At 41.9% G+C, this 15,957-nt stretch overlaps 1 protein-coding gene across 1 annotated transcript in view; it reads right to left on the bottom strand.

Moving 5' to 3' along the window:
* LOC124145513 (DNA (cytosine-5)-methyltransferase 1-like) overlaps positions 1-15,957 on the bottom strand; it is a 45,049-nt gene that overhangs the window by 18,827 nt on the left and 10,265 nt on the right. Inside the window, exons 8-22 of the mRNA XM_048389042.1 lie at positions 15,562-15,694; positions 13,968-14,074; positions 12,953-13,071; positions 11,209-11,453; positions 10,349-10,426; positions 10,062-10,165; positions 8,659-8,928; positions 5,847-5,913; positions 5,466-5,528; positions 4,176-4,259; positions 3,050-3,174; positions 2,445-2,550; positions 1,813-1,907; positions 1,259-1,364; positions 117-302 (exon numbers count right to left, since the gene is read on the bottom strand). Of these exons, the coding sequence (XP_048244999.1) occupies positions 117-302; positions 1,259-1,364; positions 1,813-1,907; positions 2,445-2,550; positions 3,050-3,174; positions 4,176-4,259; positions 5,466-5,528; positions 5,847-5,913; positions 8,659-8,928; positions 10,062-10,165; positions 10,349-10,426; positions 11,209-11,453; positions 12,953-13,071; positions 13,968-14,074; positions 15,562-15,694 (1,888 nt within the window). The remainder of the gene's footprint in view (positions 1-116; positions 303-1,258; positions 1,365-1,812; positions 1,908-2,444; positions 2,551-3,049; positions 3,175-4,175; positions 4,260-5,465; positions 5,529-5,846; positions 5,914-8,658; positions 8,929-10,061; positions 10,166-10,348; positions 10,427-11,208; positions 11,454-12,952; positions 13,072-13,967; positions 14,075-15,561; positions 15,695-15,957) is intronic.

The raw sequence follows: 15,957 nt of genomic DNA, 5'->3' as shown, positions 1-15,957 counted from the left end.
AACGCAGGGGGATTTTTAGTGACATTTGCTCTAGATTTGCTCTGATCAGGTCTAGTTAAACCCCTGCAACCAGTCACAAATTGGATGTGTAATGGAACCAGATGGAGTCCTCCTACCTTGCCTTCCGACTTTGGTTTCTTGACAGGTGCGTGTTTGACGGTGAAGTCAAACGCATCAGGAAGAATGTAACAAGAGTCTCCAATCTTGTACTCAGTGTCGTTCTTCTTCACACTCTCGTAGTAGAGGCGGTTGACATTCTTGTCTACTGACTCAATCACATCGCCAACTGATGTAGATATTCTCTGAAGGAAACAAGTCACCGACTTAATTATAGGTACAAATGAGGTCAGATGTAAACAAACAAAAAATATGTAGGGAGATTATTATCTGAGCATGTCATACTGATTTTAGGAAACATGTCAGAATTCTTGTATTTCCAAAGTGAGAGCGAGCGAATTCTTACCATGCTTACACAAGTTTCGTAAAATCAGAATGACACATGCTGGTGTAATAATTTCTACATTACCAATTATTTCTTAATCCTTTTGAGCTCCTCAAGAAAAATGCACTGATAACGACTGCTGTCCAATTAAACCATGTTTTGTTTGTTTGTTTGTTTGTTTAACGCTGCACTCAGCAATAAATAATCGAGTCAGACAATCCAGTGACTGACATCATAAGCATCGATCCATACAGTTGGGAAACGATGACATGCTTCAACCAAGTCAGTGAGCCTGACCACCCGATCCCATCAGTTGCCTCTACGACAAGCAGAGTCGCCTCTTGTGACAAGCATTGTCGCCTTTTACGGCATGACTGAGTTGCTGAAGACCTATTCTAACCCGGATCTTCACTTTCTCTGCCTACTACTATATATTGTATCTGGACATGTTCCTCTTTGAGTTTATTGGTCTTCTAATCAGTGAATAACGTGAGTGAGTTGTGTTTAACACCGCTTTTAACAGTATTCGAGTTATATCACAGGTTGTCAGCTTAATGTGGGAGGAAAGCTCGAAGGGATGCAGGTCTCAGACGTTTACCACTTCAGTGAAACCCACGAGCATGGGTATGCCCAAGGGATGCAACTCTGCACAGAGAATTGCAGCACCTTAGATGACTGGGCCACCCGTGCCCCCTTGTTAACGTGAATAGGAAATGTTTTTATTCCATTTGGTCAATTTATAGTGATGGCCTCTGGGCAGGCTTTGAACCCCTGAACTAAGCAATGGACTGGTCTGCAGGTAGGAAGCATTAGTACCTTTCGCTGTTCGTCGAGACGCTTGCAGCTTCTGCAGTACTTGAACAACTCCTCAGTTCTCTCGTAGGTTGGGGGATCCTCAAATCTACCCAGGATAGGGTCATACCTTCAACAAACCAGGTCCATGTGTATATAGAACCACTACTTACATCAAAACATTATACAAACAAGTTGAATCGAAGGCAAGTTATTTAAGAACTTTGAATTAAATGTGTGTGTCTGCTCGTGCTAGTCCATACTAATGACGATTTTTTAGTGCTAGCCCACTGAGATCTATGCAGTATAACATCAATACCCCTCTCAGACACAGTATACCTTGGTATTCAGGCTCCGAGTCAACCACTCCTTGTTTCATCCCATTAATGCCAAGCACCAGGCAAGGTAACAACAAGTACCATGTTTAAACATATTTTTGAATGACGTGGCCGGGGATGGAAATTCTGAAGTTAAAGCCACCATTTCCCCCTCAAAAATTGATAAAACACATTTAATTTTTGTTTAAATCCACTACTAACCCATGTACCAAGGGGACGAAAATACAAAGTTTGTCCTACCACTTCTGGTAGAAGTATGCGTCCTCGTCCATGGTGTTCGTGACCTCCTCTCCCCCCAGCATTGCCCAGTCTGATGGAGCTTCCTGGTGCACGACCTGCACAGACATAGTGAGTGGTTTTACACCGCAGTTAGCGACATTCCGCCGATATCAGTGACCTGTAAACCTGTGCTGGACATCGTGAGCAATGTAGTAGGCCGTTTGTGTTCATTATCGGCAAAGTCACAAAACCCACTTATCCCAATCAACATCATGTTGGATCTAATGACGAGAATGCAATATTTTGCATCCAGCAAATACCTGTCCAGACAGGTTAAAAACAGTTTGGTTTTTGTTCATTTGTTGTTAAACGCCGCACACAGCAATATTCCAGCTATATGACAGTGGTTAAAAACAGGTACTGATCGACATATGAATTGAACCAATGAAATGAGTTCTACAATCTGATCACATATTGGTGCTGTCTTAAAACAAAATAGTTATTCAACTTAAAAACAAGCTGTTGGCTTGGCAAGAAAATAAGCTGTTGTCCCTTGTCAAAATGCAAAGATGCAAAAATGCCAGTACTGTCTTATTGTTTGATGACTTTGGTGTATATATCATTTGACCTCACATTCTGAGCCATGACCTCACCTTGACCTTGGTAACAATCACATCCAGGTCAGAATCGTCACACTCGTCTACAACAAACAGCTCCCTGGGTTCTGCTGCCTCCCCCAGCATCGTCTCACTGCCCCGCCTGCAGGCACACAAGTAGTTTTTATATATCTAAGTATTATAGTAATGTATAATATCTGTGTTTTACAATTACTCCCTTCTTTTAATTCTTGTGGGCGTGGTATCTAACAAATCAACAACTAAAAGGAACTAGTTGGTGTGGTACCTAACACATGAACCACTAACATGAACTAGTGAGTGTGGTATCATCATATGATTTTTTTTGTTTATTTGTTGTTTAACACCGCACTCAGCAATATTCCAGCTAAATGATGGTGGTCTGTAAATAATCGAGTCTGGACCAGACAATCCAGTGATTGACATCATGAGCATCGATCCACGCAATTGGGATACGATGACATGCATCAACCAAGTCAGTGAGCCTGACCACCCGATCCCGTTAGTCGCCTTTTACGGCAAGCATGGGTTGCTGAAGGCCTATTCTACCCCGGATCTTCACGGGTATCATCATACGAAAGTGGGTGTGGCACTAACATGAACAGTGTGGGCGTGGTACTCACATGAACCAGTGGGCGTGGTATTTCATGTCCCCCGAGGATGTCTCCCACATGTACTGCACCTGGGAGATGTACAAGGGTGTGGTGGGGTCATCTGGCTTCACCGACACATAGTCACCAGCTCTCACCTGGGGGCAGAGGAGAAAATTATCAATTTTTGTACATGTTCTGTTCATGTCATGGTATAAGCAGACAATTTCACTGAAGACCCAGTAAACCTACATCACACTCAGGCACGCTTTATGTGTCATAGTCATAACATGGGGCTGAGTGAGCAGTTGGGCAAATATCCTGGGTCCTTAGCGCGTCAAGCCCGACCTTCATCCACGAGGCTATTCCACCAACTCCTCACAAGATAGGAAGACGGGAAACAAAGTGATAAATTCCTGGCAAGTAATTGTATAATCATGATAATGTGGGCAAGGGAAAGGTCAATGAATCATAATGCATATTAGACATTTCCATGTACTAATTTACCATACGTTTCTCCGGTTTATTTGTGTAGGAGTACATTTATCACTGGCTTCTAATAAGAAACATTGTCAAAAGGTATTTTTTGTTAGAAAAGACATATTTCAAGTATACTCTTGAAGCACCAGAAACCTATTTTAGCTGTGCCATAATGAGTTGAACACAGAGACTTTCGAACCCTGATATATTTCCCTAAGGAAGGAATGATCATGCGTAAAAACATTTCAATGTTCACACATGTGCATTATAGCGGTTGTCAATGATGATGGGTCAGTTGAAGCCACAATTAGCATGTCGAGAAAAATACGATATAATGTTATCTATTGTTCATGACGTCAAACATTAATGACATGATCCATAAAATTACGCTGACTTCAGTGAAATGTATGTCTAGGGTTCACATGTCAGACATTTTTGTTCATTTTCTCTCTTAAAATGTCGAGGACTGTAATATATGGTATAACACACAAGATAATCAGAAAGATGGAGCATCTGTCCCTCGTGAATGAATGCTGCAAGTTCCCACTAAAGGCTCAGGACTTGCACCATTTCTTCACTCGGGGCAGAGTCTATAATTCCTTGTAAATCGTTGGTTATTCTGTAATTACTGAACTTCAAATGGAGTTGTGTTTAAGTAACGCTCTGAAAAATATCTGACCTCTTCTCCATTCAACAGGAATCCTGAAAAGAACTTCTTGGATGCCGTCTCCTTGATGCAATTTCCAATCCATCTTATTTGAGTCTGAAATACAATTCCTGATCAGTTATTGGTTGGTTTCTTTATACTTCATGTAATGTATTACACAACTCTTCAAGGGGGTTATTCTAAATGTCAAAGGCGACTATGCTTGTCGTAAGAGGCGACTATGCTTGTCGTAAGAGGCGACTAATGGGATCAGGTGGGCAGGCCCGCTGACTTCGTTGATGCATGTCATCGATCCCAATTGCGTGGATCGATGCTCATGATATCCATCACTGGAATGTCTGGTCCAGACTTGATTATTTACAGACTGCCGTCATATAGCTGGAACTTAGCTGAGTGCAGCGTTAAACAACAAACCAACCAACCAAATGTCAAGCTTGGTGCTGAATGAGACCAAGTGCTTGGATAAGTTGTCATGAAAATATTCGTCGACCTTCCCATTGAAGCTGTGCATGTTGGAATATTTCAAGTTAAAATGAACATTAGTAAACAATGCTTAAAGCTGTTGTCCTCTGGGTTTAAAAAAAATATGAAATGCCTGAGTATCTCTCCCTGTTAATACCAAGGTATACTTTGACGCAAGGTATCATGTTTGTACATATGATATACACATCACCGTGTTTCACAGCTTGCACACATTCTCATCACATTTCATTTGGCTGCAGAAGTGAGTGAGTTTGGTTTTACGCCGCTTTTAGCAATATTTAAGCAATATCACGGCAGGGGACACCAGATATAGGCTTTACACATTGTACCCATGTCGGGAATCGAACCCAAATCTTCAGTGTGACGAGCGAACGCTTTAACCACTAGGCTACCTGACCACCCCTTTGGCTGCAGAATACATGATTACAAGAACTACAATGTCTACATATATTACCTACGGCAGTGTCATGAATTTGGTCTGAGGAAAAAAAAACCTGGATTGATTGAGTTCGGTTTTACACCGCTTTTAACATTATTCCAGTTATATCAAAGTGTGTCAGCTTAATGTGGGAGGAAAGCTTGAAGCGATGCAGGTCTCAGACGTTTACCACTTCGGTGAAACCCACGAGCACGGGTATGGTGCTGACAAACCTAGAAACATAATCAGGGTGAACCGGGATTCGAACCCACAATAATGGGTTTCTGGCATACCAGACGCAACTCTGCGCAGCAAATTGCAGTGCCTTAGACGACTGGGCCACCTGTGCCCCCGAAAAGACCCTGATTAAATGCATACAAACAAATGCATTAACAAGTTACCTTTGTTTTGGATGAAGCAGTCTTGTGCCTTTTAGCTGGACTTGGGGGAACTTCGATGGCTTCCTGCAATAAAAATATATAAAACCAGTTTGTCATGGATTAAACAGCATTTATGTTTTGTATTATTCCCTTCACTACTTCCAAACTTATTAATCCTTATTTCAGAGTTAATTTCATCAAAAGTTTAATATTTCAGGTTTTCACCCAAACTGGAAATGGAGTTTGTGTTGTTATTTAAATATGACCTCTAATCATGTTTATACACTGGTAAAATAAAACACATTTGTTACAGATAAATATGACTGCCTTTATTTTTAATGCTGCTTTAGTTTGTTTCTTTAATGTCATAGTAACACGTATTGACTGTCAATCCTTATTTACCTGCTTCACATCGTCACCATCCTCCGCATCATCATCATCGGCTTCACGCACCGCCATGTTGGGGCATCTAAAGACACATTTCAATGTATAAGGGTTCAAATGAGTGAGTGAGTTGGGTTATAACACGGCTTATTCCAGATATAAGTGATGCTGGTCTCAGACGCTTACCAAAACCCATGAGCAGAGGTATGGTGCTGACCAACCTAGAAACATAATCATGATAATCGGGGCGAAATGCGATTAGAACCCACATTCATAAGTTTCTGGCATACCGAAGAAACGCAACTCTGCGCAGCAAAAGTTGCAGACACAACCCTACAAAAGATATTTCACAGTGAGTCAAGTTGTATTTCCTTGTGGTCTGCCACTTTTACTATAAGGCAGACGGCAACTGTACAGCAGATATTTCAGTGAGTGAGTCAAGTTGTATTTCCTTGGGGTCTGCCACTTTTACCATTAGGCAGACGGCAACTGTACAGCAGATATTTCAGTGAGTGAGTCAAGTTGTATTTCCTTGTGGTCTGCCACTTTTACCATTAGGCAGACGACAACTGTACAGCAGATATTTCAGTGAGTGAGTCAAGTTGTATTTCCTTGTGGTCTGCCACTTTTACCATTAGGCAGACGGCAACTGTACAGCAGATATTTCACAGTGAGTGAGTCAAGTTGTATTTCCTTGTGGTCCGCCACTTTTACCATTAGGCGGACGGCAACTGTACAGCAGATATTTCACAGTGAGTCAAGTTGTATTTCCTTGTGGTCTGCCACTTTTACCATTAGGCAGACGGCAACTGTGCAGCAGATATTTCAGTGATTGAGTCAAGTTGTATTTCCTTGTGGTCCGCCACTTTTACGATAAGGCAGACAGCAACTCTACAGCAGATATTTCACAGTGAGTGAGTCAAGTTGTATTTCCTTGTGGTGATTTTGGAGTAGGTTATTCTACATACCCATCATTGCAAAAAAATAGAGCCACAAAGGCTGAATGGCGGACATGTTTAAAGACAAATCAGAATTCTGTCAAAAATGTAAAAGTTAACGAGGGATGGTCATAGGACGCTCCATGTCTTAATCATACTTGACTTTCAATCAGGGTGCATTACCTTTTTCAAAGGATTAATGCAGAGACTCTTAAGAGAATTGCTTCCATCAGTTCACCATGTAGCTTGAAACAGGGAAACCACTGCCTTTCTCAGGATTCAGCCCAATAATGATAACATACAGACACCATGTCTACACTGGTCTATAATAGTTAACTTTAACTGAACAGAATGGTAGCCTTTAGACGGCACTACCGGTACACCATGATACAAACCTTCAACGATGCGTCTCGCGATACATCTACATGGGTTGGTAAATAGGGAAATATGTTTTATTGGGGTGGGGTGGGGTGGGGTGTGTGTGTTTATCTCAGACAAATACTATTCTAGTATCAAATTTGTCACTGTGTTCTCTCCCTTGAGGAAACAACTGATGTCGGAGTCTTGGCTTTCTTTAAATTCACATCTCTGTTAAACAACTCTAAGTACTTACTTTTACAAAATTTATCTATGTACATCTATCATGCAATGAGACATAGGAATAATATTATGTTAGAGACTCTATAGACTCTACTGCTATGAATGTACAAATTAGAAATGTACTACAGGCCGGTGGCCTCCTCAGTACGGAAATAAAGAAATCGAAATCGACTTCCAAGTACGTTCCCATGAAAAGGAGATAGCCAACATATGTTGTCGATAGAAATATGCACATTGAAATCCAAGTTGTTTACAAACCAGATGTTGAGTTAGGGACTCCAGAATTGCAGCCTAGTTCGGCAAGGGTGGAAGCTGGACTTTCAAAGTCAGTAAACTCCCTTGCCTTGAGAAGATGAGTATTACGATGGTTTTAAACCAACTTTAAGGGTTCATAGCTATATTAATCAATGTCATTGAAAAGAAAAAAGTATTGATGATGATGTCAAAGATGGCTCTTTCCCTCCTTGTCGCTACTCAAACCAAAGGGAAGTAACTCTAATCAGAAGTTGGTAATCAACACACAGGCTTGAAATTCGACAGTGAAAAAAGTTTTTTCCGATTCATAATGGGTTTTCTTTATAACTAATTTCCACTATTGCAACTATCGATAGTTATGCATACTATCGACAATACCATTGGCATTTTTAAATTCCTATCAATATAGTACAATCGTAGGACATACAGTTCCAATTCATCGATAGTTACACTTCAAAAGTCAAGAAACTTTCTTGTTGGTATATTAGTGCAAGACCTCTGAACCACAGTGGACAGTGTGACCAAACCAGAGTCAACTTAACTAAACTTGTCTCCTTGCATCATTTCCAGTAACTGATAGCGTTACTATATTTACCATTGTTAGCTGAACTTACAAGACTGAACCGAATTCTAAAAGCCTGGGGTTTTGGATTACTAAGTAAATTTGCAGACTGGTGTCATTTTCAGTAGATGATAGCATCATTGTATTTACTATTGTTAGCTGAGCTTACAAGACTGAACAGAATTCTTTATGGAATGGGTTTTTGGACTTGTGTAATTCACTGACTGGCATCATTTTCAGTGGATTTAGTGTTATAACATGGACTATTCAGAACCAAGCTTACTTCTCTGAACAGAACTGTACCAGGCTTAGGCTTCGGACAGGTGGCAAAAGTCGCAGACTGGATTGGATACCAGTTATGCAAATATTACTGTACATGTACATTGGGCAATGAAATGTTGTCATATCATGCAGACACTCTGAAAACAAGACAACTCAGAGCCAAAAATGATGTCAAAACATCATCAACACTCACCTCCTCTTCACACAAGCCTGCTTTGAGCGGCCAGATCCTCCGAACTTGATCATATTCTTGCATGCGGTGCAGTCCCCGCAGTCCGGCTGTTGGCAGATCTCGCAGATCCCACACCGCCGCTTCCGTGCCTCCATGTTTCCCTTCTCCTCGATCTGCTCCATGAACATGCTGTCGAAGATTTTGCGCACAAGCGGTGTGGTCGTTGCCATGGTGTGTTTGGGCTTTTCTTTCTTCACTCTGGGCTCTCGCATTTGTTTTTGCATCGCTCGCCTTTAAACAGAACAGCATGTTTTACTGGGAAAATACAAGCCACTCGCCAAATCCTATGGAGAGGAATCCTACATCCCATCGGCGAGTGGAAAGTTCTCATTTGTAAATGTTATCATTTTTGGGCTGAGTTCTGAGAAAAGCGAGATGTTTTTCTTGAGGTTAAGTATCCAAAAATAATTTTGTGTTTTATTACATATCGGATATATTTCGTAGCCCTTGATAAGTGAGGGAGTTTTGGGTGATAATTTCCAGCTTTATTACAACAACATTTGAAGGATGGAATCTGGGACAGGACAATCAGTGTTTGACAGCATGAGCGAACCAGGATTCCAACCCAAATCATAGGTTTCTGGTGCGCCTAAGGGACACAACTCTACACAGCAAATTGTGGTGCATTAGACAACTGGCCCTCTCATCCTTAGAAGTTTCTTGCTCCTTAATTTCACTTCCACTCAAATAGTGGCAACATCTCTATTAGCCTTTAACATTAAGCAAAATGACTCAGACCAGCATGATGGTGCCAAGTCACATCTGGGGCTTCTCCTGGCTCACAGTTGAACGAGCATTGTTTTATGCCACTTTCAGCATTATTCCTGCAATATCATCGCAGGAGACACCAGAAATGCATTTTACAAATGGTACCCATGTGGGGAACTGAACCCAGGTCTGGAGTGATGAACACTTCAACAACAAGGCTACACCCCTGCCCCAACCCTAAGTTGAAGACCAAACATGCCTAATTGAACTTGTTGCAAGAGGAGTGAGTGAGTGGGTTGGGTTTAACGCCCCTTTTAACAGTATTCCAGTTATATTGTGGCGTGTCAGCTTAATGTGGGCGGAAAGCCCAAAGTGATGCAGGTCTCAGACGTTTACCACTTCGGTGAAACCCACGAGCACGGGTATGCTGACAAACCTAGAAACATGATCGGGACGAACAAGGATTCGAACCCACCATCATAGGTTTCTGGCATGCCCAAAGGACGCAACTCTGCACAGCGAATCACGGCTCCTTAGACAACTCGGCCACCCGTGTCCCCTGTTGCAAGAGGACTTCATGGCGATGTGTCAAAGCTATCTCTGACTATGTCTGACCTAAGTCGATTATGTTGGCGTAATGCTTATGACAAGTTTACCTCTTCCCCAAAGTGACACCAGCAAGCTTGATTAGAGCTCTCATGCAGGGTGTGGTGATCAGGAAGCCTTCATCTTCGTCTGCAGCCTCATCGTAACTCTGTACCTGGACACACAGTAAGGAGTTCAGAAGTACGTTTCACCATAAAATCAACAATAGAATTTGGAAAAGTTTGAATGAAAATCTTATATTTTATTGTGAAGAATTAAATAACTATATGCAATCACAGTTATAGATATTGCAACGGGTAGTTGATAATGCAACTGCACAAGCTAGTTAAACACCAACCTGATCCACTACGAACTGGGCGTGCCTCAGCAGCTCGTCCTCCGTGAACTTGGTCAGACCAGTCGGCGGAACAGTTGTCTATGAACACAGGTACACATGGTTAACCAAACCAAAACACTGAACATGGACTCAAAAAAGAATTAGGGTGTGATAAGGCACCTTTGTGGCCAACTGGTTATGTCAAATAAAAAGTTGCAGAAAACATGGAAACATTGTTCCAATGTTCTAATGGCTGACTTTTTTCTATCATTTCTATTACTTGCACGTTTGGAACTTTTGTACAGAATTATCATGATTATGGACATAATGATTTAAAAATAAGACCAAGATGAATCTTCACCCAGTGTTTGTACTGCTTCTACCTACATCTCATGAGAAAACCAGCCCAGTCAAACACTTATTTAACGTCATTATGCTTCCTGAAACTGAATAAATCAGCCTTTCCAACACAACCAAAATTTTCCATGCAAGTGTTGAAATGAACAAATTCAAAATCTAAATAAAATGATACGAACACTTTAGACTTTAGACTTCAATTACTTCTTTTACCACTGCTCATTTAATAAATCAGGTAAAAAACTGGGACAATTTTCAGGACCCAGTCAGTTACTTCAGATCTTATCTAAAATATTCAGACAAAGAACAAGTATTTCAGCATATCAAATATATCATTCCGTATCACTGTATATACAACTCTTAAAGTTGATGACTTGATAATGGACCACAGTTTTGCCATATTTGCACAAACCTACATTCCACCATCTTGTGGCAATGTCTAAGTTTGATCTTGCTGAAATGGACTAAAGTATTGCCATATTTGCATGCCTATAAATACAACCATCTGGTGAAAAATGTCTAACCTCAATCTTGTTCAACAGATCTTCATAATTGGCATCTTGATTGTTCTGCATGAACTCGATGACGACCTTCGACATGTGGACCTTCTCCTTCATGGTGTCAATGAAGGGAGCATAAACCTCGCTCGGGGCCATCAGGAAGTAGTCCGCGTACGCCGTGCTGAACCCAACCAGGGCGTTCTCACCACCGTCAAAACCAGTTGTCCACCATTCGTTGATGGGGCCCATATTGCGGCACCTCACGCCACCTGCAGCATCCAGACAGTGTTGATTTGGTCCAAATTATAACACTACCTACACAACAGTGTTCAACTCAAACTAGTAAATTTTACACATGCTTCGTCTCTTGGGGTCCTCAAACATTAGTGAGTGAGTACGGTTTTACGCCGCTTTAAGCAATATTCCAGCAATATGACGGCGGGGGACACCAGAAATGGGCTTCACACATTGTACCCATGCCGGGAATCGAACCCGGGTCTTCGGCGTGACGAGCAAATGCTTTAACCACTAGGCTACCCGACCGCCCCTCCTCAAACATGAAGTGACAATGATATAGTTGCTCATACTAACGTCAAGATGATAAGTACATTACTTAACCCTGTGTTATGACAAGTGGAGTTGTTTAAAACCTTTAACAATTTGTCAGGCCCCCCCATCCTCAAATAATGTCTGACCTTTTTTTAGACGAGATGATCGAATAATTCTGTCACTGATTATCCCTGTGTTATGGGTTTACGGAGGCTTAAGAAACATTCGTAAAATTTTCTCGGTAATCACAAGAACAACTGTCAAACATCTCACACACTTTGTCTAAAAAACAGGTCATCATCTAAGTATTTACAATGTCTGTGTGACTCGACTAGTTGTTATAGCGCTAATAATCGAGATAAACATGGCCGTCTGAAAATGTATGATGTCCGAAAACCTACGATCCGACAATAATTTGTGTTGTTTTGAGTGAAAGTCCACATATCCAGTGCAGCCTGGCTGACGATAGGTCGATAATTGGTCACTTTAGCATGTTTAGGATCGTTCTTTGCAATCAAATTAATTCTTATGTTTCTTGATAGGCAGTAAACTGATGTAGCCCTTGTACGAGTAGATCGGTCTAACATGTCTAAGCTATCATAAAACTTCAGTAATACTACTTTTTGAAATTTGATACAGAATTAAGACATAATCTATGCATGGGAAGGCGTATCATGCACCGTGTCGCGGAGTGTAACTTTGCAATGCATCATTGCATTGGTCAATCATGACATTCCAGAAGGTCACTCTTATCACATGGGTGAGTGAGTGAGCATGGTTTTACGCCTCTTTTAGCAATATCACGGCAGGGGACACCGGAAATGGGCTTCACACATTGTACCCATGTGGGGAATGGAACCCGGACAAAAGGATGCATGACAGTCGGCAGCACTTTATTCTTATCACCAATATCTGTCTTCGGTTTCTTGTTGATTATTTGACGAATTGACCTCCGAGAATTTGGTAGGTCCTGCATTTACGTTTTCAAATTTGAGCATGAAAGTAAGGGGTGCATACCTAATGGTAAAGGAATTTCGAGGGTTCCAAATACAGCAGAAGACAAGGACCACCTTTACATCAAACACTGCATTGCAAACGTCAGTGACGACTGTTCAGTGCAAGAACTCACACTCAAGGCCAATTTTTTATTCAATAAATGTGTTTAAGAACTAGGGCATGTAAGGCATGTTTGTGGCCCACAACTCTGTCTTTCCCTCACCTTCCGGGGTGACACTCTCGTCGTAGATGGGCTTGATCACCCCACTGAAGTACAGCATGACGTTCTTCTCGATCAGGCCGGAGTCGAAAGGGCAGAGATGGGTGTTCTTGTCGTAAATACTGAAAGAGCGAATTGGCCAAGATGGATGATTTTCTTGATCATAGTTGATGTGTATGTTTTCCTGGGTTATGTTATTTAATCTCTATTAATCAATGTTAATTCCCATACTATTACTTCAACATTTCCAAGTTTCGTGATCTGCACAACTTGTAAAGTTTTCAGGATGAAAGTCAAAAGACTCAGAACAACCGCTTTGACCCCCACCCGAGTGTGTCGCATAATGCTGCTCTCTTTATAATATTCCAGATATGATGGCTGCCTGTAAATAATCAAGTATGGCCAGCATGGTCTAAAATATATTTAATTTCTTGTTTTGTTTGTTTGTTGTTTAACGCTGCACTCAGCAATATTCCAGCTATATAATGGCAGTCTGTAAACTTTCAAGTCTGGACCAGACAACACAGCATGATACAGTGAATGACATGAGCATCTATCTACGTAATTCGGATACGATGACCAAGTCAGTGAGCCTGACAACCAGATCCCGTTAGATGCCTCCAACGGCAAGCATGGGTTGCTGAAGACCAATTCTAACCTGGATCTTTGTGGGGGTTCAAAACAAATGACACAGATTTTCTAGTGCTATGTCCCGTTAGTCTCATTCTTCCAATACACTGCCCATCATTTCACAGGAAATGGGTCACCTCACAACCAAGTTTGTTTTTCCTTTCCTTAACGCTGTAGTCTATATTACAGTGGCTACTACATAGTCAAGTCACGCCAACACAAACAAGAGCACACTATCTACCAAGTCACTGAACCTGACCACCAGAGTGACTGAGCTACCTCTCACTACCAGTATAGGCTACTGGGAACTCATACCCGGCGTGTATCTACATGAAACTACTTGAGACAAACACACGATTTGTCACAGTTTGAGCACTGGCCAACATACCTGAAGTCTGTGATCTTGTGAGTTGGCCTCTCGTCACTCTCCGCCACCATCTCGTCCCCAGTAAACAGGGACAGCTTGGGGTCAAACAGCCCCACACACTCCTCCACCTGCAGGGACAACAGTCAGTCAGACACTCGTAGTTTAGTTCTTACCGTTTGCACGAGCCTCCCTAAGCTTGGGGACAATGATCAGGCATCGATTTAACTGCTGGCCCATTGCCAGTTCAAATTACAAATGGCATTCTGAAATGTAAAGTTGATGGCCTGTCTGGCTAGTCAAAATCACCCCTCTCCATGTATGTTTATTTTTTTTTAATAGGACAATACTCGTGAACCACGTAATTTTCATGAGATTTTTTTTAGAGGGAATGAGATCGTGTGCATGGCTAACTCAAAGAAAGATCTATATCATTTCGGTAGAATGACAACTGGCCGCTGTTTTGTAATGCGTACATCTTCATTAGCTCATAAAATAAAATGAGCCAAATGTAAGCCAAGACAGCAAAAGACGTTTGAGGGAGATTTAAATTTTTCTCCATTAACTGATGCAAGTCATTGAGTCTGGTCACCCAAGCCATTAAATTGCCTCTTACGACCAACAAATGTTATCGAAAACCGATGCTAATCCAGACTGCCAACGAGGTCTAATTTCTCCGCCTTATAAGGACCGCCTCCGTGGTCTAGTGGTAGAGCGTCCGCCCGGAGAGAGGAAGGTCCGGGGTTCGATCCCCGGACGCGTCATACCAAAAGACGTTAAAAGATGGTACTTGTTGTTACCCTGTCTGGCGCTCGGCATAAAGGGGCTAAAACAAGGACTGTTCGGCTTGGAGTCAGTATACTGTGTCTGCATGGGGTATTCATGTTCAACTGCGGCATGGTATCTCAGTGGGCTAGCACTATAAATCGGCATCAGTCCGGACTAGTACAAGCAGCCATACACACACACGTGCATGCACATCGCTTTATGAAGTGCAATAATCTTGGACGTGACGTTAAACCCCATTTCACCTCACCTCCGCCTTATAAGCCTGGCAGTGGGTGCTGGGGACACATTCTACACCAGGTCCACAAGGGCACTGCAGATCACGAATACCGCATTCTACGCAATAAGCGTCCAGGGCGCTCTCAAAATTAGAAATAGGGGGCTCTTATTAGAATATAATTTGGGTGAAAAAGTCGAAAGATCGTAAATTTTATGGCATAAAAGAAACGTCTGTGCGTAATATACCATGTATACACGACAGATATATTTTTCCAGAATTTAATTGCCCATAATTAAGGCTGCATATAACACACGAGTACGTATTATACACAAATAAATATGTCTCGTGTACATTGATCAATCAGAAGGGTGCTAATTGGGTTTGTTCACTAGCCAACATATTGGCAAATATCGCCGTGGGTCCTTACTAGAGTGGGGCGCTTATTACATCGAATACGGTAACTCAGATCAGGAAACTGTGAGCAATGTAACGAGAGATGCCACTGCTTGAATAATCCATGCAACCTCAGAACATCATACGTATCATGGATCTAAGTGGTCGCCATGACAATGACAACCTCACATCCCTCCAGTTCAGCTAACAACAACTCACCGCCTCATCTGGGTCCCCAGGAAACAGTCGGAGATCAGGGTCGTCCAGCAGCTGTTTGCACTCCCGACATTTGATGGGAATCACCGCCCGGGGGGTCACTGGCTTAGTCTCCTCCTTCACCTCAACAACCTCCCTGAAAGAACCAATGCAGCTTTATTGCAACAGAATATCAGCATTGATCAGTTAACAATAGTTCAGAATTCAAATTCCACGAGTACAAAATAGGTCTTAAGGTAATTATGAGTGAGTGAGTGAGTGAGTGAGTTGGGTTTAACGCTGCTTTTAACATTATTCCAGTTTGACACGGCGTGTCAGCTTAATGTGGGAGGAAAGCCCGAAGTGATGCAGGTCTCAAATGTTTACCACTTCGGTGAAACCAACGAGCATGGGTATGGT

The sequence above is a fragment of the Haliotis rufescens genome, unplaced genomic scaffold (assembly GCF_023055435.1).
Source record: "Haliotis rufescens isolate VD_foot unplaced genomic scaffold, xgHalRufe1.0.p SCAF_8, whole genome shotgun sequence".
In the NCBI taxonomy this organism is placed as follows: domain Eukaryota; kingdom Metazoa; phylum Mollusca; class Gastropoda; order Lepetellida; family Haliotidae; genus Haliotis; species Haliotis rufescens.
Note: the sequence above shows the minus strand (reverse complement) of the source record. Positions and strands in the feature narration are given on the sequence as shown.